Source organism: Triticum aestivum, chromosome 1D (assembly GCF_018294505.1).
Source record: "Triticum aestivum cultivar Chinese Spring chromosome 1D, IWGSC CS RefSeq v2.1, whole genome shotgun sequence".
NCBI lineage: Eukaryota > Viridiplantae > Streptophyta > Magnoliopsida > Poales > Poaceae > Triticum > Triticum aestivum.
The window spans coordinates 42,749,647-42,776,741 of record NC_057796.1 but is presented as its reverse complement, the minus strand read 5'-3'; the positions used below and the strand labels follow the sequence as shown (position 1 = coordinate 42,776,741).

General features: G+C 48.9%; 1 protein-coding gene across 1 annotated transcript; it reads left to right on the top strand.

The window, feature by feature from the left end:
• Window positions 1-460: 460 nt before the first annotated feature.
• Window positions 461-5,014, top strand: LOC123164527 (DNA repair protein RAD51 homolog 2). Its single transcript, XM_044582043.1, has 12 exons — window positions 461-654; window positions 741-854; window positions 933-1,082; window positions 1,675-1,778; window positions 1,856-1,919; window positions 2,024-2,079; window positions 2,336-2,416; window positions 3,216-3,281; window positions 3,383-3,474; window positions 3,555-3,671; window positions 4,497-4,640; window positions 4,724-5,014. Exons 1-12 carry the CDS (start codon window positions 571-573, stop codon window positions 4,765-4,767), a joined length of 1,116 nt encoding a protein of 371 aa, XP_044437978.1. The 5' UTR covers window positions 461-570; the 3' UTR covers window positions 4,768-5,014.
• The last annotated feature ends 22,081 nt before the right edge of the window (window positions 5,015-27,095 follow it).

Genomic DNA, 27,095 nt, shown 5'->3' with positions numbered 1-27,095 from the left:
GCGAAACGGATTTTTAATTCTTTTAATTAGGAGATAAAACATTTTTAAGCCGAAAACCAAAAAGATTTCTGCTGATGTCATCTGTTCATACGTGGCAAAATGAGTGATGATGGAGGCGTGTGGGCGATGTGCAAACGCCCACACATGTGGGCGTTAGTTTTTCCGTTTATGGATATGCCCCACAAAAAATAAGAAATTTATGAATAGAGGATGGCACAAAAGAAACCATCTAAACTACTGAATGTTTTTTGAATCAAAGGCTTTTCCATATGAATTCCAAAGTATTATAATCCTTAGAATTTTCTTCCATGTGGTTGTTTGATTTGTGAGGTTGAATCCCATATAAAAATATTTGCTAGGGTAATGTTATCCTTCATCTCGGAAAAATAATCATCATTTGGCTGAAATCTCTCCCAAGAAACCATTTGCTGGAAATAGCTCTTGCCCGAATAAACCGAACGAAGAAATCCACCGCAAAAACTCAAAAAGAAAGGAGAGCGCGGAAACAAAACTAAAATTTCCGGATTCCCCTCCTCTCCCCCGGTGGCCGGAGTCCTACCGGCGGCCGAGATGGCCAACAAGCTGGTCTCGGACATGTGCCTGCCTCCCCACCTCGCCCACCTCCTCGCCGCCCGCCGCCTCACCACGGCAAAGGTCAGCCGCCCCCTCCGCACGAAACCCCATCTTCCTCCTCCCCTCGCCCTGAAACCGGCCGCCGCCTCTAACCCGCTCCGCCCCAGGACGTGCTCTCGCTGCCGGAGGTGGAGCTGATGTCCCTGCTCGACGCGGGCCTCGCCACCGCCCGCGACGCCGTGTGCCGCGTCAGCGAGTTCGCCTGCCCTCCCTGCCAGACGGTACCCCGCCTCGCCTCTCTCGCCATTTCGGGTTTGGGGACTTCTGAGCGATTGATGTTTTGCGACCGGTTTGCGCAGGCGCTTGCGCTGCTGGAGGAGCGGGTGAGGCTGGGAGGCGGCGGCCGCCTGGCGACCACGCTCTGCGGGCTGGATGAGGCGCTGGGCGGAGGTATCCCCCTGGGCAAGCTCACCGAGGTCGTCGGGCCCTCGGGGATCGGCAAGACGCAGGTGAGACCAAGCTTTTCTGCGTAGCGGCACTGTAATCATACGCAATGTGGGCTTGTGTGTTCCTGAATGCGAACTAATTCGTGTATCCTTATGCAACAGAGAAGTATAAGGAATGCACCTTGTGTATTTATGTTATCTGCGTTACGAGTTTATTGTGGGCTAGTTGCTGATTACTACTCCCTCCGTTCCTAAATATTTGTCTTTTTAGAGATTTCAAATGGACTACCACATACGGATGTATATAGACGTCATTTTAGAGTGTAGATTCACTCATTTTGCTCCGTATGTAGTCACTTGTTGAAATCTCTAGAAAGACAAATATTTAGGAACGGAGGGAGTAGTTGTTTGGATCTCATGATTGCGGTTTCTTAGTCGGAATTGTTCCTTTGCAGTACAGAGACACGTTTTTGTGAATGCATGTTCAGTTAACCATATTCAGTTTAAAGACACATTCATGTGGGTCACTTCACAATTTCCCTCCCAAGTGAATCCCAACTATGTCAAATTTAAAGCCTACTATCTCCTGAGTGTGTGCTGCTATGTTGTACATTTAGCCTGTATAAATTTGCTGAAAGTTTTGCACACTCTGCAGTTTTGTCTGAAGCTTGCGCTGCTAGCAACGTTACCAGAATGCTACGGGGGCCTAAACGGTCGAGTTGTGTATATTGACACCGAATCCAAGTTCTCTTCACGGAGGTAGCTTAGTTCCAGCAAGTCCCAAGCATATCATTTAAGAAGTATGTGCAGTCATCAACCTTCATGATATGTTGCAGGATGATCGAGATAGGTCAGAAAAGCTTTCCTCAAATATTTAGGCAAGAAGGCTTAGCACAAAAGGTTATTATAATTCATCGTCTACTTACCCAATGCTTTGATCTTTCAGTTTAACATTATACATGACTTCTTCGGCTGTTGTTTCAAACCTTCTATTTTTTGTGCAGATGGCTGGCAGGATCCTAGTGATGCGACCATCATCATTATCTGATTTCACAAAGAGGTATATTTTTCCGACACTCAACCAGTGGATTGTGGAAGGCTGATGTCTAGTGATTGTCATTCTGAGGTTCCATGAATGGTAGAAAACTTTCATTAACAATTCTTGCAATGCTCCTCTTCTGCCCAATATAGTGTGGCCATTGTTTACACTTTATAATTTTGTTGGATGCTCCTCAAAATTTACATGTAAAAGAAATTCATCATGCCGCAAAAAACGCTTGAATGTTCCTTTTGATGTTTTTCTCGCCCTTCTACAGTTTGGAACAGATGAAGGTGACTCTCCTCCAAAATGATGTGAAGTTACTCATTGTTGATAGTGTGGCTGCTTTCATGTCATCGTAAGATATGCACACTAGATTTTTTATTTATTTGCTTTTGACTTCACACAATGATAGCTTTTTTTAAAGTACGAGGAGCCAATGGTAGTTTCCACAGTGAGTTTTTCTCAGTTGCTTAGCATATTCCATGTTTACAAATTTAGAAAGTCATCTGGCTTAACATAATAACTTTAATCAAACACTGGGTTGCCAATTCATTGCTATGTGCCAAACTGTTGATAACTATGAATCTCTGTTTTACATTACTGAAAACTTTGAAATACTAAATTATCAAAAATAAATAAAAATTGGTTAAACACTATGCCCTTGGCAGCATTTTTTAATAGAATGGCGACCGAACACATAAGGGTGAACAGCTTGCACACCCACTGAACTAGCCAACAGAGTGTTGTTTGGTTCTTGAAATATTAAATTGTCACAAGTTCTTGAAACATGGCCAGAGCTTTGGTGGAGTGTTAACATTCTGAACAGTGTGCATAGTTTCTTTTATATACAGCTACGAGTTAAATAGGTGTGCAGTGCTTTTTATAATTATTACTCATGGTCTCAATTACGAAGACTACTCTTTTAAATAGCTGACAAGGGTCTTGGACTACGGTACTACTATGTACTGGCTCGTTGTTGCAGTGCTGGAGGCTTGTGTTGAAGTGTGTAGCGGTGCTTTAGCATGAATAATTATCATGTTTTAAGATCATCTAATTATTGCATGCTAGTTGTTTCTTCTTCTACTATGGTTCATTTTTTGTTAACAGTATGATATTTAATTTTCTAATATTCTACTTCAACATACATGTGTCAGGGAGAACGAAAGAGGTACAACAGGTTTCACACAACACCCTCTAAGATGGGCTCTTTCATTTCTTAAGTGAGCTTCCTAGATCCTAAAATTCATAGCATTCCTTCTACATTTTTTGGTTACGCTGTTGATTCTACTGAAGTGCTTTGGGTTTCCTTTCTGTCCTGCAGGTCTATAGCAGAGTTGACAAGAATTCCAGTTGTAGTTTCAAACCAGGTCCGCAGCCAAAGTAATGATGATGGTTATCATTACTCATTTGAAGGTTTGTACTTTGTTCCAAGGAAACATATTATCTGTTGGTCATCTTGAACGTCATTTAATGTTCCTATTAATCCTCTGCAGTAAAAAGGATGGGTGATGGCGATGGTGCTGAAAGACTTGAATCTCATCTTGTTGCTGCTCTAGGAATCCAGTGGGCTCATGCTGTAACTATCCGTCTAGTCTTCGAGTCTCACTCAGGTTTGTATGCTTATATCACTAATCAACTTACTTTTTATCTTATTCATGTAGTCTATGACTGTTTGTGCTGAAAAGATGGTTGACCTACAAAACAAGTGCCAATACAATTTGGAAAGCATTTTTTTTGCCGAATACAGTTTGGAAAGCTGTTAGTGAGCAATTCTGTTTTCTCAGCGGAAACTGGCTGCCTTTTGTTTTTGCAATGAGAATAACTAGAGGGGTTTAGGTGGGTGAAACAAAACCAGTTTTCCAGAAACCAGTTGCAGGCAAGGTTGGGATCTTTAGTTGGTAACCCACCTGTTCCTGTTGGTTTTGGAACCCTGAGCGGCACAGTCAAACCTTGATAAATAGGAGAGGTTCTGAAAACCTGTTGAAAACCAGCTGCTCGTTGAATGAGTAGAAGTAACTAAAGATGCCACTCAGCATAACTATTTTTACTGCATGCATGTGTTGAGACAGATTGGCCAAACCCATTTTTGAACAGCCAGAGTCAAACCTGAGGAACTGCAACATTGCTTATTGGCTTTTCAACTTCTGTAATAGCTGTAGCTGGAATTCAGTAGAACTCTTTGAATCGTAATATAGCGAATTAGTGATTAGTGATCTGACGGCAGTTCTGGTAGTAAAAATATGGTAGGAATACACATTATTATGAATTAACATATTTGTGTTACCAATGATGTCAAAATGCCTGCTGTCTCTATGTTCCCTTTCTATTTGATCTCTTTTATTCTTGCATGTAGGTTTACGAAGCAACAGAGCAGTGTTGTATTTATTGTTGTGCTATTTTTTATGACCGCTATAAACTACATACATTGCCCACAGGTCAGAGGTTCATCAAGGTGGCGAAATCGCCCATGTCTCCAGCAGTAGCATTTCCTTTCATCGTGGAATCATCAGGCATTACATTGCTAAATGATGAAGGCATTGATGTGTCAGGTCCTGAGATAACCTCGATTCGCTGTCAAGGTACGATTCATATTGTTGACACATACTAAGCTCAAGCCTGCAGTCTATCTTCAATTAGTCGTTCTAACAAACACCTTTCTCAGGGCAAAATTTGTTGGGTCTGTTGCCATTTGAAAACCGAGGGTGATTTCACATGTGTGCTTGTGGATCGGCAAGAGATAGTTAGAAAGGATCTTATGTATGCTACTGAGAGTGTTTATACTCCTTCCACTTGTCATGACAGAAAGCGGAACCAAGCAATGTACTGTACATAGTAGACAACTACTGTTCCTTCGGAACCACATGCCTGGTTGTATATTAAAAATTTCTTATTTGTTTATGTTTCTGGATGGGGATTAGTTGCTAGAGATATAACTCTAATTTTCTCCCTCTAGTTAGATTAATTTTCCGTGGCTTTCTAGATGTTGTTTATTTTTCCATAGATTTGGCCAAACATAAGAAGTTTGACTTAGGAAAAACCTAGAAGTTCAAATATTTCGAAACGAAGGGAGTATCATCTAATATCCAACGTCAAATATGGCGAAGCCAAACTTTCCTGAAAACCATCCTCTAGTTAATCCTCTTGAACACAACCCAACCTAGAAAGATATTTTGGTCTCCACCCGCTGATTTTGAAACAATATATTGGGCTAAAAATTATGAATGTGCTAGATTGCTTGTAACGCCCTGATACTGGTTCTCAGATTCTTTTGTGTAATATTTTATTATATTGCAGTAATTATTTATTTGCTGCATTCATCATGGCATCATTCGTGTTGCATCGGTAGTTCATTGCCGTTCTACCAGAATTATGTGAGTGTTGGGGTCACGCCGCATGAAATAATGGAGTTATTTGATGTGAAAGTAACACAAGAAATGAATGATATGCTGACTAAACCTTTCTCTGCATTGGAAATCAGTGACGCCTTATTTCAAATTGGTCCGCTTAAGGCACCGGGCCCGGATGGATTTCCAGCACGTTTTTACCAAAGGAATTGGGCTGTCCTTAGGGATGATGTGACCAAGGCGGTAATAGATTTCTTTGAACGTGGGGTACTCCCTGAGGGCACAAATGACACTGTTATCGTGCTTATTCCAAAAGGAAAGGACCCTCAGTCCCTGAAAGATTACCGACCGATCAGTCTATGCAATGTCATCTACAAAGTGGTGTCGAAGTGCCTGGTGAACCGACTACGACCTATCCTGGATGAAATCATCTCAGAAACCCAGAGCGCTTTCATCCCGGGCAGATTGATTACGGACAACGCGATCATTGCCTTTGAGTGTTTCCATAAAATCCAGCATAGCAAAAATACGCGTGATACATATTGTGCGTACAAGCTGGATCTGGCCAAAGCCTATGATAGGGTGGACTGGGGTTTCTTGGAAGGTGTACTACGGACGAGTGGTTTTTGCAGCAAATGGACAAATTGGGTGATGCAGTGTGTCCGATCAATGAGATACTCAGTAAGATGTAATGGTGAGCTTCTGGAACCATTCTGTCCGTCTAGAGGTCTACGGCAAGGGGACCCACTCAGCCCCTACCTATTTTTGTTTGTGGCGGAAGGTCTGGTAAATCTTATAAATCGGGAGATCGTGGCCGGAAGGGTGAATCCTATCAAGATTGCTCGCAACAGCCCTGGTATCTCTAATCTTCTCTTTGGCGATGACAGCTTGTTATTTTTCAAGGCATCCATAGAGCAGGCCAAGGCGATCAAGAAGGTTCTGGACACCTTCCAGAAGTGCACGGGACAACTGCTAAGTGCAAACAAGTGCTCGATCCTTTTTAGCGAACTATGTCCGGCCGAAACAAGAGACGGAGTTAAGACAGTTCTTGGGGTACAGTCGGAGGTCTTTGAGAGCAAGTACTTGGGACTGCCCACGCTGGAAGAGAGAATGAAGGATGAACACTTCCAACCCATCATGGATAGATTTGGGAAACGATGCAACGACTAGTCTGAGAGGTTCATGTCGTATGCAGCTAAGGAAGTCCACGTCAAATCAGTTGTCCAAGCCCTCCCAACCTTTACAATGAGCGTGTTCAAGCTCTCGAAAGGATTCTGTGAGAAATATGAAAGAATGATTAGGGACTTCTGGTGGGGGGACGAAGAAGGCCATAGAAGGGTACATTGGATGGCTTGGGAGCGCATGATTAAACCTAAACGGGCTGGTGGTATAGGCTTCAGAGACATGCATCTATTCAACCAAGCACTCCTTGCTAAACAAGGTTGGAGGCTAATCCAATCCCCGGATAGTTTATGCGCGAGAGTCCTGAAATCAAAGTACTACCCGAATGGTGACCTTCTAGACACCGTCTTTGCCTCGGATACCTCCCCGGTGTGGAAGGCAATTGAATTTGGCCTAGAACTGCTGAAGAAGGGTTTAATCTGGCGAGTGGGCGATGGAAAAAATATTCAGATTCAACGAGACCAATGGATTCCTCGAAAAGAAGGCCTTATGACCGCAGCGTTTATTAGAAGGTCTCGGCTCCGATGGGTGAACCAACTCATGGAAGAGGATGGGAAGGAATGGAATGTAAATTTGATTCGACAAATATTCCACCAGTTTGATGCTGAAGAAATATGCAAGATACCCATCCCAAGGACGGACACAAGAGATTGCATAGCTTGGCATGGTGAAAAGAATGGAGTGTTTTCAGTCAAAAGTGCGTACAAATTGGCAGCAACCTTATCCCAAAACGAAAACTCAAACCCTTCAAGCTCGACTAGGGATGCGGGTGACCGGAGTATTTGGGATCTTATTTGGAAAGCCAAGGTGCCTGAGAAAGTCAGAATTTTTGGGTAGAGAGTAGCCACAAATACCCTGGCCACAAAAAGCAACAAATTCAAGAGGACGCTCGAGGTGGACTCGACGTGTAATATCTGCGGCAACGGGGCGGAGGATGAACATCATGCAGTGATCACATGCTCAAAGAGCAGGGCCCTCCGAGAGGCCATGAGGAAGGAGTGGACACTATCATCAGAGAAATATTTCAGAAATACAGGAACTGACTGGCTGCAGGTCCTGCTAGACAGAGAACCTGAGGAAATGCGGTCAAAAATCTTACTCCTGTTGTGGAGGTGCTGGCACCTGAGAGAGGACATATTACGACACAACGGCAAAGAATCTATCTTGGGCTCTGTACAATTCCTGAAGAAATACGTCGAGGAGTTAGTGGATAAAACATGCTGCATACGGGGACAAAGCATGCAGTGGACGGGACCAGTACAAGGCACGGTTAAGCTGAATACCGACGCAACATTCCAAGCCGATTCAGGCGAATCCGCTGCTGGAGCAGTCGCCAGGGACAGCAAAGGCCATGTGGTTGTCTCACTCTGCAGAAGCCTGTCAGCTAGCCGATGCGTCGAGGAGGCCGAAGCGAAAGCTGCACTTACTGGGCTGCTTACTCTGGCAAAGTATTACAAAGGCCCTCTGATACTGGAGATGGACTGCCATGCAATCATAAAAGAACTAGCAGTATGGGGACAGCCTCGGTCCCAATGCTATGCTTTGATCAAGGATATTAAACAAGCTCTATCCGTGTTTGCGAGCTATAGTTTTAACCATGTGGGAAGATCATGCAATGAGCTAGCCCACGGGCTTGCTGCGGCCACAAGAACTGCAGGCGATCAGGAGATCTTTGCCAACGTACCGGAAGGACTCGGACCACTGATGGTGTCTGAATATGTACCTCCTGTAGAGTAGATCCTACTCTAGTTCTAAAAAAAAAAGAAGAATTATGTGAGTGTTTTATAAAACCTGTGGCCGTTCATAGTTGTCGTTTCTCCCTTTGTCTCCGTTGACCTGTATCAAACCTGTGATCTAGACCGTCCGATCATGTTCAGAGGGTCCCGATAGCCCGAAAATCCCTTCCAAATATGCTAGCTACTATATACAGTAGCTTCCACTACGGGGAGGGCCGTTTTGGCTCTTGGGTGCATATGCTCCCTAATGAACAGTAAATTCAAAATAAATAGTAAATAAAATTTAAAAATTCTGAACTTTTCGTAAATGTTCTTGTTAGTCTAACAAGTGTGCTTGCCAATTTTCATGCGAAACGGGATGACAGTGCTTCGTCGGTGAAAAACATAAAAATATGTGTAACATTTCGAGGTAACATTTATCGTTTGACTTGTTTTTTTTTGCACAGATCAAAATACTTGAGTTTTCCTCCTAAAAATTTGCAGGTAGCGTTTTGGTGTGACAATGATCACACCTTTTTTTTTTCAAATTCTTTTGACATTTGAAAAAAACATTTTTGATGGGCAGGAGCATATGCTCCTAAGAGCCGAATTGGATTTCCGCTTCCTCTTTGCCAAATCAGTGCAACCCTAGTTAATTTTTAGGCAGCCTGTCCCATCCATCCACCGACCAACCACAACCGCCTCCGCGTGCTCACCCGGCGGCCGGCGCCCGCGAGGTCGCCCGCCATGCGCCGGCACTCCGTGCCTTTCCTGTTCGGCTATGTTTCACATGGGTTTGGCTTCAGGAGAATAAGCCGATGGCGAAGGGCAACCTTGTGGGAGAAGAGAGGACGATGGAGAGCACCATATAAACATCAACACGTAAGACTCAAAAGGTTCAACGTCAAGTGACATGCGTACATAGCTTAGAAAGATGAATCTTCTCCTTTATGCATGTCTATCTACTAGTGTACTCGAGGTTGGTACACTACTTGACAATCCTACCATGTGCATATTTAGGTTCGAGTCAATCGTCACGCAAGCCAAGGAGGAGTTCATGCACAAGAGAGCTCATGCGCCATTCAAGACATAAGAAAATTATGCAAGAAAAAAGGGAGAAAGAGTCTTTTCCCCAAGGCGCAAGGTGCAAAAGTGGATGTAGAAGTGTTGCTGCCAGCCGGTCGGGCTATCCGACCCAGGCTACCGGACTGTTCAACGTTAGGCGAGCGCCGCCTCACCATGGGTGTTTGACCATTTGAAAACTAATTATGGTTTCACGGGTCTGTATTTGTGGATTGGCACAAGATAATCAGGAAAGGAGCTAAGTGTACAACTGAGAGTCCCACTTGTTTAAGGTGCCTTCATAAGTTCCAGAGAGCTCTAAATTCTCTTAGAAGCTTATAAATAGATAAAAAACCAAGGGGTGCGTTCAAAAGAAATCAGGAGAAGATGGAGAGCGACCCAACGGCTCTCGTACGGCCAGGCGATTCGGGAGGAGAACCCGCTGGCGACGGCGGGGGGAACCCCTTGGCGGCGGAGGACGGCTGGACGGCGGTGCGGCCTGCTGAGGGGCGCGCGCGGTGGTGTGCTCCGTCCGGTGGGCGGTCCCCCGACCCGTCCCCCTCTGGCAGCAGGTTTTGGGCGCTGGCGGGGGTCGACTCCGACGACGACGATGAGGAGGCCAACCAGGTAAGTAGCCAGGTAAGTGGTGGTGGTTCGCCGAGGCCGCGTGCGGCGTGCTCGGTGGGTGACTATGTCGCCCGTGCGGAGGAGCTTGGGGTCTCCTTCGTGGCTGGTCGCCGGCGTGCTTTTGCTCCTGGTGGGCATGGCGGGCGCCGCCTAGCGTCGCAGATCTGGCGACCGCTAAGGGGTGTGGATGCGGGCCCAGAGGGCCGCTCGCGCGTCCTGTTGGAGGTGGGGCGCCGTGATTTGGTGCCGTCTGTGCCGCCTTCGGTCTCGGTGAGCTCGCCGGCGTCGACAGGGGTCGGCGGCGGCGGCGGGTTGCCTCTGCCAGGGAGCAGCTGGTCCAGGCTAGGGTTCCACTGTCGACGACGATTGGGCCTGATCCTCTGCTGGGCCTGGCGGAGTGGCCCCGTTTACCAGGGCGTGGGCCGGGGGGGGGGGGGCAACGGATGACCCACCCGTTTCTTTGCCAGTGGGGGCGCAGGGGCGCTCCCCAGTGCTTGGGCCTGGCCTGCCTGGCCCGGTGGCCTTGTGCACGCCTGAGATTAGGCCCGGGCCCAGTTCGGTGGTGGATGAGCGGCCGCCCCCTCCCCTTTATAAGTGGATGTGGCTGCCAAAGGGTGCCCTAGATCTTTCGCTAGGGTTTCCCGCATCCCACTCACAAGTGCGGCGATTCGGGCATCACGCTCGTCGCCTGCTCTGCTCCATCCCTCCTCCCCCTCTCACCTGCTCGTTCGCGACCGCGGTGCGGATGGGATCCCGCCGCGTGGAGAAGCCCCCCATGTCGCCTCCGATCCCGGCGGCTGAGCGCCAGCGGGAGCAAGATCTACGGGCGAAGGCGCTATCAAAGGTGCCGGCGCCCCCCGCGGAGGAGGGGGGCTGGGGGCCGCCGCCTCCTTGGTGGCTCGCAGAGCAAGAAAGGAAGAAGCTGGAGGAGCGCGAGCGCAAGAAGGAGAAGAAGAAGGAGGAGTACCGGCGTCGGGGTTTGGAGCAGAAGAAGGAGCTCAAGAGGAAGGAGTCCCAGCTTCCTCCGAGCGGCGAACGGATCGGGGATCCTTTAGCCAAGAAGCAGAAGCAAAAGGGGGGGGGGCTCGGCGCAATTGTCTCTGGTGGCCGGGCCGTCGGCTTCGAAGGGTTCGGCCGATGCCCCAATTCCAGTGGAGGAGTCTGACGGGCCGGAGTGCTTCAAGTGTGGCCGGGTGGGCCATTATCAGAACATGTGCCACTTGAAACCCCTCTGCGCCGTCTGCCATGAGGAGGGGCATGCGTCGGCGCACTGCCCCACGCGGGGGCGACCTCTGATGCTCCAGATCATGGGCAACGCCATCCCTGGCGAGGGATTCTTCTGCTTGCCTTTCGTGGAGACGGAGGGCGAGGAGGTTCGCGCCCCGCTGGTGGCGGACGCTGCGGTCATCTCGGCGGCACCTGGAAAGCTGTCGGTCCCCATCTTGGAGGCGGAGCTCCCCCACCTCTTCGAGGGGGAGTGGGACTGGCAGGTGATGGCCATCAGCGACAACTTGTTCTCGGTCGTCTTCCCCAACAAGGCCATGCTGCGGATGGCGACTTGCAGCGACAAGCTGTACCTCTCCCTCAACGACATCATGGCGGAAATCAAGGAATCGCTCCCGGAGGAGCCCAAGGCCGAGATCATGCCGGATGTGTGGGTCAAGCTGTGGGGTGTGCCGCCCAAGCACCGCCGCGTGGATCGCCTCATGGCCGGGACCGTGATGATTGGGCGCCCTATGAAGGTGGACAAGGCGTCGCTGGTGGGGCTCGGTCCGGTGCAGATGCGGTTCGCGTGTCGCTCCCCGGCTAAGCTTCGGGGGTATGTCCAATTGTGGTTCAACAGTGAGGGTTTCACCATTCGGTTGGAGGCCGAGGCGGGCGGTCTGCAGGGTGCTGCGCCCCCTCCTCCTCCCCCTGCTAGCTTGGACAAGGGACCGGATGGTAAGGATAAGGATCGTGACACGAGCATGGGTGATGACTCAATCGATACAGCGACTTGGGACAAGCTGGGTATCAAGGACAAGGATTCCGAGGCCGCGGCTCCGGCTGCGGGGGCTGCGAAGGACCAGGAGGAGCGTCAAGTGGTAGTGGGCAGCAACGAAACGGGCTTCAACCAGTATGGCTCCAACATGTCGCTCGGCCTTGACATCGACAAGGGCGTCTCGGCTTCCTGTGACTCGGAGGGACGCTCGATGCTCGTCTCCCCGGTGGTTGCGGAGGTGGGTGGGGTGCGCGCTTTCATGACGCGCTCACCCATGCCTGCGATCGGCCTCGGTGGCGGCGGGACGCGGCTCCACAAGAAGACGGCGGGCCGCAAGACTCCCCCGGTGGCGCCGGCGAGCCCTCCATCGGTCCGTGCGGGCACGCATGCCTCGCACCGGCCGGTGGTGATGGCGCTGGCCTCTCCTGGGCGTCCGGCTGGCGGTACCTCGACGACCGTCCCCCCTCCTTCCTCTGATGCGCTTCAGGCGGAGGTGACCAAGACGGTGCCCATATCCATGGCCAAGCGCTCCAAGGCGGTGGTGGCGACTCCGGCGTCGCAGGAGAGGGCAAGCTCGCGCTCTAAGGGCGCCAAGGGCAACCTTCCAGCACTGCAACGCGCCCAACTCTTGGTGGCCCAGAAGAACATGGAAATCGAAGGTAATCCCCTGCCTCGTTTTACGATTTTCGACGACTATTCTGACAAGCGTTTAGGGGGTATTTTAGAGGATAGTGGTGTTGATATGTCCGATGTGGGTGAAGCTCGCGAACTTCTATCTCTCATTCGCTCGAAGGAAATCGCGCAGGCCGCGCTCGCCCAGGCTGCGGCAGCCCGCGTTGCGCCAACAACAGATGAAGCAGGGGCTTCTCTGTTGTCCGTTGCGTGGCCCGATCAGGAGGACACAACAGCAGGGGCTGCGCCGTCCCCCTCAACCCGTTGTCCTGGCAAGACACGACGTGTGGCCAAAGCGGTTACCGCTCGAGGTATCCGCCTCCGCAACCGCATTATATAATGCGTTTCATCTTTTGGAACATCCGAGGCTTCGGCCACGCTGGGAGGCGGACCCAGTTGAAAGAATTCATACGTGAAGAGGGGATCGACGTAGTTGGCTTGCAGGAAACCATCAAGGCTGATTTTTCTCATCGGGACCTGCTAGCTGTCGACCCGCTCGAACGTTTTGCGTGGCAATGGGTGCCAGCGGTGGGACACTCGGGGGGCCTGCTGCTTGGCATTAACCAAGTCTGCTGCGAGGTGGTGTCATGGGATGCCGGTAGATTCTTCTTGTCGGCACACGTGCGCCACCACGCGTGTAACACCCCGGATGTAACTTTCCATATTTGTAACTCCAACTCTTGCCATTTTCGACTATGTGTTATGATATTCCCTTCGTGGTCGGGTTTTGTTTTTCGTTTTGTATTTTGTTCATGTCATGCATCTCATATCATGTCATCATGTCCATCTCATTTGCATACGTGTTCGTCTCATGCATCCGAGCATTTTCCCCGTTGTCCGTTTTGCAATCCGACACTCCCACATGCACCGGCGCACCCCTCTTGTTTCTTTTCGTGAGCGGGTGTTAAACGTTCTCGGAATGGACCGAGTCTTGCCAAGTGGCCTTGGTATACCACCGATAGACCACCTGTCAAGTTTCGTTCCATTTGGAGGTCGTTTGATACTCCAACGGTTAACCGGGTAACCGCAAAGTCCTTTTGTGTGTTACAGCAAACACCCCTTCAAAACAGCCCAACAACCCATCTAAGTCACTTCCATGCTCTCCGTCGTCGGATCACGATCGTGTGGGCGAAAACCGCACTCCATTTGGAGTCTCCTAGCTCCCTCTACCTATAAATACACCTTCCCCTCCGAAATTTGCGTCCAAAACCCTAGCCTCTTCCTCCTCCGCGCGCCGGACACGTCCGCCGCCGCCCTCGCCCAATCCGCCGCCGCCACGTGGCAGCGCCGCCGCCCTCCACCGCGCGGCCCGGCGAGCCCGAGTCAGGCCCGCCCGAGCCCGTACGCCGCCCGGGTCGCCCGCTTCCCCCGCCGCCCGCGCGCCTCCTCCCGCAGCCCCGCGCCGCCGCCGTTCCATCTCCGCCGCCGCTCGCCGCCATCCGCCGCCGCCGCGGCTCCGACCACCCGAGCCGGCGCAGCCCCGCGCCGCCGTCGTCGATCTCCGGCGGGACCCGCGCCGCACCCAAGCCGGCGCAGCCCCGCGCCGCCGTCGTCCTCGCCGTCTCCTCCCTCTCCGGCAAGTCTCCGGCCGTCCCCGTCCTCGATCTCCGGCGAGAGCCCCGCCTCGGCTTCCGCGCCAGATCCGATCTGGGAGAGGTTGACTCCCCCCCCCCCCCGTGTTTTTCTGCTGTCTCAGAAATATTGCATTATGTGCTCCTGTTCATTGCATCATATCTTATCGCATGCTGCTCCGTTTTGCATGCCTGATATATCGAAATGTTCATTACAAGATTCTCTTCATTTTGTTCCATGGTGCCATGCTCTTTTGAGTCCATCTTGATGCCCAAATCTCTGGTGCAAGAGTGCTATATGATGTTTACTGCTGTCTGTTAACAGAAATTGGTGTTTTGTTATTTTTGTTGCAATTGATGTTTGCATCTTATGGGCATGAGCTCTACAGGTGTTTTGATCTATGCCATGCCATCTTTATAGAGGTGTATGCCATGTATTTTTGTGATCTATGTGGTGACTAGCACAAGCATGCAAACTAGGCTTCGTGATGTTTCTGTTTTCAGGGACAGGTTTTTCACTGTCTGCTACTGCTGTTATTTTGTTGCCATGTATCCATGTGTCTATAGTGAGATCAATGCTTCTTTTGGGTATGTTCAGTAAGGATGTTTTGTAGATATAGTTGTGCTCTATCCATCCATGCCCCTGTTTGCAATTATGGAGTGCCATAGCATGTCTTAATCTTGCTCTATTTTTGCTATAAAATGTTCCTGGCAGATTGTTAACATGATATTCAATTTTGCCAAGGTTGTTGTAGTTGATTCTTTCATGCTATGAACTTGCCCTTGCCATGGTTAGCTTCATAAACATGCCATCATGCTGTAGGTAGGCTTGTTTTGTCATGCGTTGCTTTGTGATGAGTGCATAGAGCTCACAAAGATGCCCTCATATTTTCTGTTAATGCCATGCTCTGTTTTCTGCCAAGTCTGAAACCTGTTAACGAAATTTGATATGTTTACATGGGTGCCATCATATCTTCTGGTCCTTTTTGGCTCATGGTCAGTAAGGGACTTTTGTTCTATGCATTTAGTAGATTCATACCATGCCTTGTTTTGCTATGTTAAGTTCCTGTAGCATGTGTTTTTGTTGCTCTGAACATTGCTACCTGATGCTGTTTCAGCCATGTCCAGTATTTTCTCTAAGTCTGTTAACCTGATATCTTTTGCACTTTTGCCATGCTTGTTTGAACCTGTTATGGTGTGATCTAGCCGTAGCTCAGTGTTCATCTTTTGTCAAGCATCTCCTGTAGATTACTTCCATATGCTTTGTTGCTATGTTGGAGTGCTGTAGCATAGTTATTTGTTGCATTCTAAGTGCTATCATGCTGTTAATCGCAGATTTGTGTCATTCTTGTTTTGCTTGCCATTTGCAAACCGTGCATCCGTTTCCGGTGATATTTATATCGATTTCGACCGAAATCATCTCATATTTCCAGTGGCATACTTGGTTTGCCAAGTTACTACCTTGTTCATCCTTTTTTCTTCTGGAGCACGCATACGCATTGCATATCATGTCTCGCATATCATGCATGTAGTGCATCATGTTGCTTGTGCATTTCCCGTGATTGATTGTGGTTCCATTGCTTGTATTATTGCTGTGGGTAGAGCCGGGAGACGAGTTCATGAACGAGGAACCTGTTGAGTACGCTTACGAGGATCAAGCTTTCGACAACTCTGAGAACCTTGCAGGCAAGATGACCATACCCTCGAAATCACTTCTATCTTTGCTTTGCTAGTTGTTCGTTCTATTGCCATGCTGCGCTACCTACAACTTGCTATATCATGCCTCCCATGTTGCCATGTCAAGCCTCTAACCATCCTTTCCTAGCAAACCGTTGTTTGGCTAAGTTACCGCTTTTGCTCAGCCCTTCTTATAGCGTTGCTAGTTGCAGGTGAAGTTGAAGTTGGTTCCATGTTGGAACATGGATTTTTTGGCATATCACAATATCTCTTATTTAATTAATGCATCTATATATTTGGTAAAAGGGTGGAAGGCTCGGCCTTATGCCTGGTGTTTTGTTCCACTCTTACCGCCCTAGTTTCCGTCATACCGGTATTATGTTCCTTGAGTTTGCGTTCCTTACGCGGTTGGGTGATTTATGGGACCCCCTTGACAGTTCGCCTTGAATAAAATCCTCCAGCAAGGCCCAACCTTGGTTTTACCATTTGCCTACCTAAGCCTTTTCCCTTGGGTTTTCGCGAGCCCGAGGGTCATCTTTATTTTAACCCCCGGGCCAGTGCTCCTCCGAGTGTTGGTCCAAACTAGAGCACCGTGCGGGACCGTCCCTTGGCAACTTGGGTTACGTTGGTACCTGTACGCTTAGCTTATCCGGTGTGCCCTGAGAACGAGATATGTGCAGCTCCTATCGGGATTTGTTGGCACAGCGGGTGGTCTTGCTGGTCTTGTTTTACCATTGTCGAAATGTCTTGTAAACCGGGATTCCGAGACTGATCGGGTCTTCCCGGGAGAAGGTTTATCCTTCGTTGACCGTGAGAGCTTATGATGGGCTAAGCTGGGACACCCCTGCAGGGTATTATCTTTCGAAAGCCATGCCCGCGGTTATGAGGCAGATGGGAATTTGTTAATGTCCGGTTGTAGAGAACTTGACACTTGACTTAATTAAAATACATCAACCGTGTGTGTAGCCGTGATGGTCTCTTCTCGGCGGAGTCCGGGAAGTGAACACGGTTTGAGTTATGCATGAACGTATGTAGTTTCAGGATCACTTCTTGATCGTTTCTAGTGTCGCGACCGTAGCGTTGCTACTCTTCTCGCTCTCATTTGCGTATGTTAGCCACCATATATGCTTAGTGCCTGTTGCAGCTCCACCTCATTACACCATCCTTTCCTATAAGCTTAAATAGTCTTGATCTCGCGGGTGTGAGATTGCTGAGTCCTCGTGACTCACAGATTCTACCAAAACAGTTGCAGGTGCCGACGATACCAGTGCAGATGACGCAACTGAGCTCAAGTGGGAGTTCGATGAGGAACGTGGTCGTTACTATGTTTCTTTTCCTGATGATCAGTAGTGGATCCCAGTTGGGACGATCGGGGATCTAGCATTTGGGGTTATCTTATTTTCATTTGGATTTGACCGTAGTCGGTCTATGTGTGGATTTTGGATGATGTATGAATTAATTTATGTATTGTGTGAAGTGGCGATTGTAAGCCAACTCTCGTTATCCCATTCTTGTTCATTACATGGGATTGTGTGAAGATGACCCTTCTTGCGACAAAACCACAATGCGGTTATGCCTCTAAGTCGTGCCTCGACACGTGGCAGATATAGCCGCATCATGGGCGTTACAGCGCGACCCTCCGTGAGTGGGAGGTTATTGTGGTTTATGGCCCGGCCGACCACTCGCACTCGCATGAGTTTTTGGGTGAACTACAGGAGAAGGTTGCGACCTTGGGTGTGCGTAACTTGCCACTGCTAGTGGGTGGCGATTTCAACTTAATCCGTTCGGGAGCGGATAAGAACAACGGGATCATTAACTGGACAAGGGTGTCCTTGTTTAATAATGCGATAGCATCTATGGCCCTTAGGGAAGTGGCTCGCGTGGGCGCATGCTACACCTGGACCAACAAGCAGCTTACGCCGGTGCGGTCTGTGCTGGACCAGGTTTTTATGTCCGCGGAGTGGGAAATGCTATTTCCCATGTGCTCCTTACACGCCGAAACAAGGATCGGATCGGATCACATCCCCTTAATCCTTTCCTCAGGGGAGGAAAGGTTAAAACGTAGCCCTCGTTTTTTCTTTGAAACCGCGTGGTTCGAGTCTCCGGACTTTGAGCAAATCTTTCTCTCCAAATGGGAGACACATGTCACCCGGATCGGGCACACGCGCGGGCCAATGGAGTTTTGGATTGCCGCAGGGGCGGGAATGCGTGCGGCTCTCAAAGGTTGGGGGGCCAACCAGGGCTGCGAGGATAAGCTGCTCCGATCGCGTTTGACCGCGGACTTGGCTCGTATGGACGCGGTTGCGGATGTGCAGGGTTTCTCGGAGCAAGACTGGGCTCAGCGCTATGCATTAGAAGCCCAAGTCGAGTCCCTCCTTAGAGCAGAGGAGGAGTACTGGCGTAGACGCGGTGGTATCAAGTGGACGCTCAAGGGTGACGCGAACACTAAGTATTTTCATGCCTACGCTAACGGCCGACGCCGTAAGTGCGCCATCCTGAGATTGCAATCCAGGGGCTCCTTTTGCGCCAACAGGACATCGTCCGTCACATTTACAATTTCTACATCCAACTGATGGGCTCCAGGGAGGAGTCCCGCGCTCGGCTGCGGCCGGATGTTTGGGATCCGGCGTTACGGGTCACGGATGAGGAAAATGAGGGCCTGGGGCTGGCCTTCCTCCCCCAATGGATTGATGTGCTGGCTCTTGGGATGAAAACGGACACCGCCCCTGGTCCGGACGGGTGGCCGGTGGCGATGTTTCAACGGTTTTGGCAAGTGCTCAAAGGGCCAATTTTCGACGTATGTAATGGGTTCATGCGTGCTAATGTAGATATCTCTCGCCTGAACTTTGGGGTTCTCTCTCTGATCCCCAAAGTACAGGGTGCGGACTGTATTAGACTATTTCGCCCCATTGCGCTTATTAACGTCCCGTTTAAAATCTGTTCTAAGGCTTGTACTACGCGCTTGTCTCCGATAGCTCATCGTATTATTAGTAGGAACCAGTCGGCTTTTATTCGTGGTCGCAACATTTTGGAGGGGCCGTTGGCCCTCCAAGAGATTATTCACTCGCTCAAACACACTCGACAGCTTGCCATTCTTTTGAAATTAGATTTTGAGAAGGCGTACGATCGAGTGAACTGGGAGTTTCTCCGACAAGTCCTCCTGGACTGAGGATTTTCGTCGGTGTGGGTTCATCGCATGATGCAATTGGTCTCGGGGGGCCAAACGGCGATTGCGGTGAATGGAGAAGTAGGGAACTTCTTTCACAACAAGCGTGGGCTGCGTCAAGGGACCCAGCCTCGCCGTTGCTCTTTAACTTTGTGGCGGACTCCCTGGGCGCCATGCTAGACAAAGCTTGTATTGCTGGGCACATCAGGGGAGTGGTCGGCAATCTGATCCCAGGAGGTGTGTCACACCTACAGTATGCGGATGACACACTCCTCCTTTTCGAGCTGGACCTACACAGTATCGCCACGGTTAAGGCCATTCTATTGTGCTTTGAGCTTATGTCTGGGCTAAAAATAAACTTCCAAAAATGTGAAGTGGTGTCCATAGGGATGGACGCGGCCGAAAGTCTGCGGGTAGCCAATTTGCTTAATTGCAAACTTGGGAAATTTCCGTTCACCTACCTCGGCCTCCCGATCGCAGAGAAGAAATGCTCAATTGCCGATGGGGAACCTCTCAGTACTAAGGTGGCGGGCCGGGTTTGTCCATGGAGAGGTCGATTTATGTCTTCAGGGGCTAGACTTATCTTAACTAACTCCAGCCTCTCGTCCCTACCTATGTTTGCCATGGGGCTGTTCTTGCTGGCTGATGGGGTCCACACCAAAATGGACACTCCGCGGGCCCGTTTCTTTTGGGAAGGAGCAGGACCGAAACGTAAATACCATATGGTAAAATGGCAGGCCGTTTGTAGACCTAAAGCCCAGGGGGTCCTCGGGATCATCAACTCTAAGTTGATGAACATTGCGCTCATGTGCAAGTGGATCTGGAAGTTGTCTCAGGGAGAGACCGGCCTCTGGATGGACCTCCTACGTGCCAAATACTTCCCTGATGGGAATTTCTTTGAGGCAGCATCCCATGGGTCTCCTTTCTGGAACTCCATCCAATCCCTAAAACCGTTCTTTGCCAGGGGCGCGAGGTTCTCGGTTAATAATGGTCGCTCCACGCGTTTCTGGCACGACGTTTGGATTGGCCAACATCCTCTTTGGTCGGAGTTTGGCCAACTTTACTCCATCGCTGTCGAGCCCAACCAACTGGTCGCTTCAGCTCTAAGTTCCTCCCCGCCTCCTATCTACTTTAGAAGGGAGCTCTCGGGGCAGGATATGGAGGATTGGGATCGCCTACGGGCTATGATAGCGGACGTGCGCTTGTCGAACACCGCGGATTCGGTCTCTTGGAGACTTTCGGGCTCTGGCAAGTTCATTGTCAATTCCCTTTATAGAGAGCTGTCCCGCGGCCATGTCCCTATGGCTTCCACGGGGCTTTGGAAGGCTCGAATTCCTCTCAAGATCAAGGTTTTCCTCTGGCAACTTTGCCAAGATCGCCTACCTACCTCTATCAATATAGCCAAGCGGAATGGCCCTGCCTCCGGACCTTGTGCTTTGTGTGGTGGCCTGGAAGATGCTGACCACGCGTTCTTCCGGTGCTCTTTGGCGCGCAGTACGTGAGGCCGCGGGTGTGGATTGGGATCCACGCTCTCGCTACGAGCTCGTGTCATCCTTGTCCTTGGTCCAGGGCTCTTCGCGCCGGGTCATGTGGACATGTGCGGCGGCCATGTTATGGGCTTTATGGCATATTCGTAACAAGTTTACTATTGAGGGACTGTTCCCCTCTCACCCCGCTGACGTAATCTTCAAATGCATCTTGTTCTTGCAGCAATGGGCCCCGCTGGGAAGACAACAGGACTCCGATCTCCACCTTCATGCTCTTGCACGCCTTCGCACCGTCTACTCGGCGTCTCGAGCCCCGTCGCCCTCTGTCGCTGCCTCATAGGGATGGGTAGCCCCTTTTGGACGTGTTTCCTCCGAGCCTGCGTGCTCGTATGTTGGCTGGATACGCCATGTAATGCACTCTATTCCTACGCCAGTTCCTTTTGTGGTGTGTCTGGGACCCCGGAAGACTAGTTTGGTTGTGGTTGTTGGTTTGTTTGGTTGTGCACGCTGCCTATGTTGAGGGCTTTATTAATTTAAAGCCAGACGTCCCTGACGTCTATGTTCTAAAAAAAGCTTATAAATAGAACTGCATGCAACATTGTAGACAACAAGCTTCTTGCTTTCAAACCTTGGACCAAACCTGGCAAGATGCTCATAAATTTAGCGATGCGAAAAAGGAGCTCATGTTGAAGAGGAACTTATATATGAAGCATGGATGCCATTAAACAACACACTTTTAAGAAAGTATAGTTATGATATTGGGATGTACTCTTCCATAAATTTTCCTGACAAATTGAACTATAAATTTTCCAGGTAACTGTACTATAGAACAATATTTAACTATGTGATTTTGTAATTTTCATATGCTGTTGAGTTCAAGTAGAGATTGGCTGTTTTGAGATGTGTTTCATGCACTTAGAGTCGTTGAAGTAATTGTAATAGTTATTAGTTTATTATCTTCTCACAATTTGGTTTGAATTTTGTGGTATCAACTGACTCATCTTACAATAAACTTAGTGATCTGTCGGCTAGATTCCACAATCTACTGCTTACAAACTATGTAATTGCAAGCTAATTATTAACTTATGATTTATTTAGCTTGGTAAATGACCCACTTTCAACTCGTTCCTTAGGCATGACCATTTCATGTGTGTGTTCGTGTGCGAGGGGAGGGGATACACATATGCAAAAGAATCTAGTCAGGCACACACAGTGAAAGAAGCAGCTAATGGCCCAATTAACTATTGTAATTTGTGTTTATATAATTTATTTTAGCCATCTATCATGTTTTAAATCTTCAAATTTTCCTCGTACGAAAAGCAAAATGTCGACATCCGCATCATTATGTCTTTATTAATACAAACATGCCCTTGAAGAACCTAGATGCTTCATTGGTTATTGATCCGTGATAGAGAGTATCTTACAACATGGCCCAAACTAATACATAAATTAGAAATTACTCCCTAATTTCTACAAAGAGGACCCCAAAGGGCGAAAGCAAACTGTAATTGGGCCTGAATCCGTAGAAACTAAGCTTGTTAGTGGCAGGAATGAAACCACCTGGTCCGACGCGCCCTCCATGGGTGACTCCACACTAAAGCCATGTTGTCTGCCGCATTGTTGCATCATGGTAAGGAAGAATATAATGGACCGCCCTTCAGCCATAGGATTCAACAGCTTGCCAGATAGGTCATTCTCATCAACCACCTCCATGGGTGTCATAGTCCCTCTGAGACCACCACTAATGATTCACACCGTCCCCGTCTCTATCTTGTCCGCCGCTCCTCTCGTGCTGGATGGAATTGCAGCACAGAGTGAAGCCAAAGTACCTCCTCTAGATCAGGGATCAACTTCACCCTCGTCGAAATCTCGGATCCAACGAGCCACGACATCAGCAGTGCAAACTAGCCCGGGATCTTCAGCCGTTGTCCCATCAGCCACCGTGACGACGAGGAAAGAATGGGAGGATCACCACAAAGGCTTGGCACTGGTGCCACCACGAGCTTATTTTGGGATGCTCCAGTAGATATGTTTCCTTCCCCTTTCCTCCACCATGGAGCCATTTTGAGATGATGACTATCGAGTGCTACCCTCAAGATCTGATGGCTACCCTCTCCCCGACGTAACCCTAAACCTACTATACATAGGAACATCATGAGCTCCCTTCTCATCCGGGTTGGTGTGAGAGGAGAAGTTTTTTTGGGAATACGCGAGTTGCATATCTTTTCATTGATAGAGGGCACAAACTCGATATGCGAGGAGCAAAAGGAGAAGGGGTTGCTCAACCTCTAACTACAGAAGTTCAGGATACAAGTAAAATCGAGTCTAGTCCTTTCGTACCCGTCTTAGCCCGGGCGCGTGCGTCGGCTTTGATCTGATCGATGATGAGAGAGTGAGATGGTTGGACACTCTTGAAGAAAGAATTGTTTCAGTGTTTCTAGATGGTCCAAGCCGCAAAGCGCGATGAGAGAGCACACACACTTCCGCAGGCTGGCTGATGATGCGTGAGAGACAGTAGTCCACCAGTCGAAAAAACCCAGTGGTGCCATTGGGTGGTGCAATGATGAGGCGGCACTAAGAGGAGATCTCGTGCCAGACAATGTGAGAGGTGACGTATCCAGAGAGGAGGTGGTCGATGGTCTCGTCCTCTTGGTCACAAAGGGCGAGAGGAGAAGTGGAAGGGACCCGGAGAACATGGCAGACGAGAGAGAGAGAGAGAGAGAGAGAGAGAGAGAGAGAGAGAGAGAGAGAGAGAGAGAGAGGAGAGGGATTAACTCTGTATCACTCTTATGCATGCCCAACATCAATACCTAACTCGAAGCCTCGTGTAGCCTCCCCGCGGGCGACCCGGGTGCTCCAACCCTAGCCGCCACCCCTCGCCCTCCCCTCCACTCCCCCTCCTATCCGCCGCCGTCGGTGAGCATCGCAGGGCAAAGCCCTCGTGGTGCCGGTGGCGGCGGGATCTGTCTCACCCTCTTCTGGTGTGGGGGCCGCGGGGGGCTTCTCCTCCATCCTTGACAACGGATCTTGGAGGCCGGCGCGCCTAGGCTGGGTGGTGCGCGCAGGCAGGCGGCGGAGCGAGCACTACAAAAAAATACACTTCCGTGATGATACGTGTTTGTCACAGTAGGTCACCTTTTCTGTCATGTATGTACACCATGACGATTTTATGACAGAATCAAGATAGTCATACCTGTGCTGTCGTAGAAGTGTTCCATGACAATACCAAAATTATTATCACGGAAGTGTTCACTTCCATGACGATAAATGACATGTCATGGAAGTGCTTTCGTCAAGGGTAACCGACACGTGGCATCCACCGTAACGGGTCGCCGTTAAGCTATCGGGTCCGGTTTTGGATCCGATAACCTGTTAATAGCCAGGACCAATGGGGATTTTCCACGTGTAAAATTCGCATTGGCCGGAGGAAACACGTGTCAGCTCGTTAGTGGGTCAGATAGGCGCCTATGATATGTCGGCACGTGCGACGGCCCACCACTGGCCCATTTAGCTTACAAAGGCCGGCCCGTTTAACTTGGTCAAAAGTTAGCGGGCTGGCCCATGAAAAGCCTGTTAATGGTCTCTTTACAAATAGCCCATTTTACGGCCTGGTAACTCACGGCCCATTAGGGCCTACCCGGAATCGGCCCAACAACGTCATGTGGGCCGTCGAATATAACATCAGCTCGTTTCACTTTTGGCCCATGTATGGCCCACGAGGTCTTTCGGCCCATATGAGGCCTTTCGTATCTTTAGGCCCTTTAGTGGCCCACGGTGACTCTAGCCCATAATGAGCAGTAAATTTCTTTGTACCCATTAACGGACCATGATTCACATGGGTCGTTTCCAGCCCGTGTTAGCTTTTGGCCTATCGACGGCCCATACGTTCTTGGGCTCCTTTCCGGCCCTCGATTACTTCCGGCCCGTTACTGGCCTGTTCCCCTAATGGGCCAAATTCGGCCCATGGCAAGAATCGGCCTGTTTGTGGCCTGTTAACCCGTTGCGCCGTTTCCAGTCCGTCCTATATTCTGGCCCATTAACGACCCGTTATGCCTGTGACAGAATTAAGCCTTTGCTGTCCTACGGCCTGTTAACGGCCCGTTACCGTGCCGGGCTGATACCGATTATGCCCGTTTACGGCCCATGTAGACCCATTTATCCGACGGCCCGAGGCCCATCGATTCTACGGTCCGTTGGAGGCCCATTTATCCGACGGCCCGTAGGAGACCCATGGATCCTACGGCCTATAGTAGGGTCAAGGTTACCACGGTCCGTATATGGCCCATGGTTGTTGCGGCCACTAGCAAACCAGGGAAAAAGAAGACTAGGAAATAAATAAGCCCAAAACTAACACTAGGCTATTAAGGCGATTGCACAGATTACATCCACTGGGCATCAAAGATCGCCACCAGTGCAAATATAGGGAACACCCTACACTATACAAAAATGGCTTGCTGTTTTCTTCAGCCGGTGGCTGCACGTTAAGAACAAATTTTGTATCGCAACAAAACAAATTACAACCATAAAACAAAAGGAAGGTTGGCATAAAAGTTAACAGTTTGGCAGATAAATGCACCACCAGAAGTTCAGAAGCTCAGTTCATTTGACCTGACTGTTACGTTTTCATGTTGTATGTCTGATGGAGCACCATAACCTTCACCTTCATTTCTCCTTGGCTCCTGAACAACATAGCAAATGTCTAATAGTCTGGTTTCAAAACCATGCATATCTTGACGACATCGAACAATGTCTGTCCTTGTTTCACAAAGGGTCTCTGTTAGAGAATGGACTTGTGTCTGGAGCGCAGATATAACATTGTTTTGAGCTTGCATATCTTGATCATGAGGCAGTTTGGACGAGATTGCCTTAACAACCAACCCAGTATTACGCAGGAACGTGCTTTTGGCACTGTTAGTGGACAGGTACAGACCCACTGCAGCAAGAGGTGACATTGCGGTTATAGTTGCCTCGTCACCTTCAGAAGGTGGCGGTTCCACCATTTTTTCCATAGCTTGCTGAAAAGTTGAGTTTTTACATTAGTAGTACCAGAACAAAAGATATTAAGGAGGCAGCAAAACCAAACAAAATAGCTTTGGTCTATATATATAACTTATTCTGGTGAACCCATGTAAAATATTAGTCGTATTTTACTGCAAAGTACATATTAAACCAGGTTCCAAACATATGACCATATACCATGGCTAATGTATTGTCTATTTCTTCACATTGTATTGACAGCTAAGGATAAAGAGACAAAGTTTATAATACGGTAAGCATAGTATGACATCGTTCATATCACAAAACAACTGAGAACAGACAAACAGGCAATTGTAACGTTGTGTGGGAAAGTCCAGCACAGAACTAGATTACAGATCAAGATCAAAGGAACATCACTCCTCTCTTTTAAACCTTGTAAGGTGCAATGATACGCTAAGACAATTGTGTATAAAATTGAAAAGAGTAATAGACATTGGCTGCAAACCATGCAGTTCAATGCACAAGTCAGAGTAAGTAGTAGTTAAAAGGCATGAGGATTAAGGACTTACAACAGCGGCTTTGACTGGTGTAGTCATGCCCTTCGTCTTGCTGGTGTGACAGTCCTTGAAAATTTCCACAACATTTGGTTCAGGTACTTTTTGGTCCTTGCGGGCTTTCCTCTGCATTTGGAACAAGTCAATATAGATATGATAATATGGTACAACAAAAAGAGTGAAACAACGGCTAATTACAAGAGCCTCGCAGTGTGCAGTATAGCTACGAGATCCTGTCGTATGTTGGAATTTCACTTTCGTACGGTTGGCCTTGTTCTTTGAACAGTTCACCTACAAGAAGATAGATTTATGAGGCACATGCGTAAATAGGACTTCAACATGTGATTTGATCACACATATATATATATAATGTACCTGATACTTTGGATCAGACCAGTGTTTAACGATGCCTCTCCAGTCTTCATCCGATATATTTTCCACTGGAGATGTTTGGGAAAGTTCACTGTTAGCCTTGCCTTCAAAGTGAGTTTTCCTCAAGTTATACCGATACTGTCGTAGAGCAGACTTGAAAACATGGGTGCAAGCTTGTCTGGTTGCATCATCTTGGCTATCCAACTTGAACCTCATATGTTGATAATTATGAGAGTCTCATTATCAGCAACCTAGAAAGTATGGGACAGAGCAAGACGATATTACTAGTTTCCATACATAACCATACTTACAGATAAATGGTCGAGGAAGGTGTTGAACTGGGTTTCGTCTTTGTCATTCCTGTACTGAATCCATGTTGGGAGGATACGTACATGACACCTAACGGCAACCGCTGCCTCTGATACTAACTTGGCTGGCTCTGTAGCATCACGTGGCCTTTTTAAACCTGCCTCAAAACGGATCTCCATTCTCCCTCCTCTAGATTTAGTTAACCTATCGAGCATTATCCCTGATGTTTGTTTCCTCTTGCGCCTAGGTGCTAGTCCAAGAACGAACATAGGAAGTGTTAGTGTACATCAAACTGTGAGACTACATATAAAGAAGCATGCACCTGTAACTTGACTCCA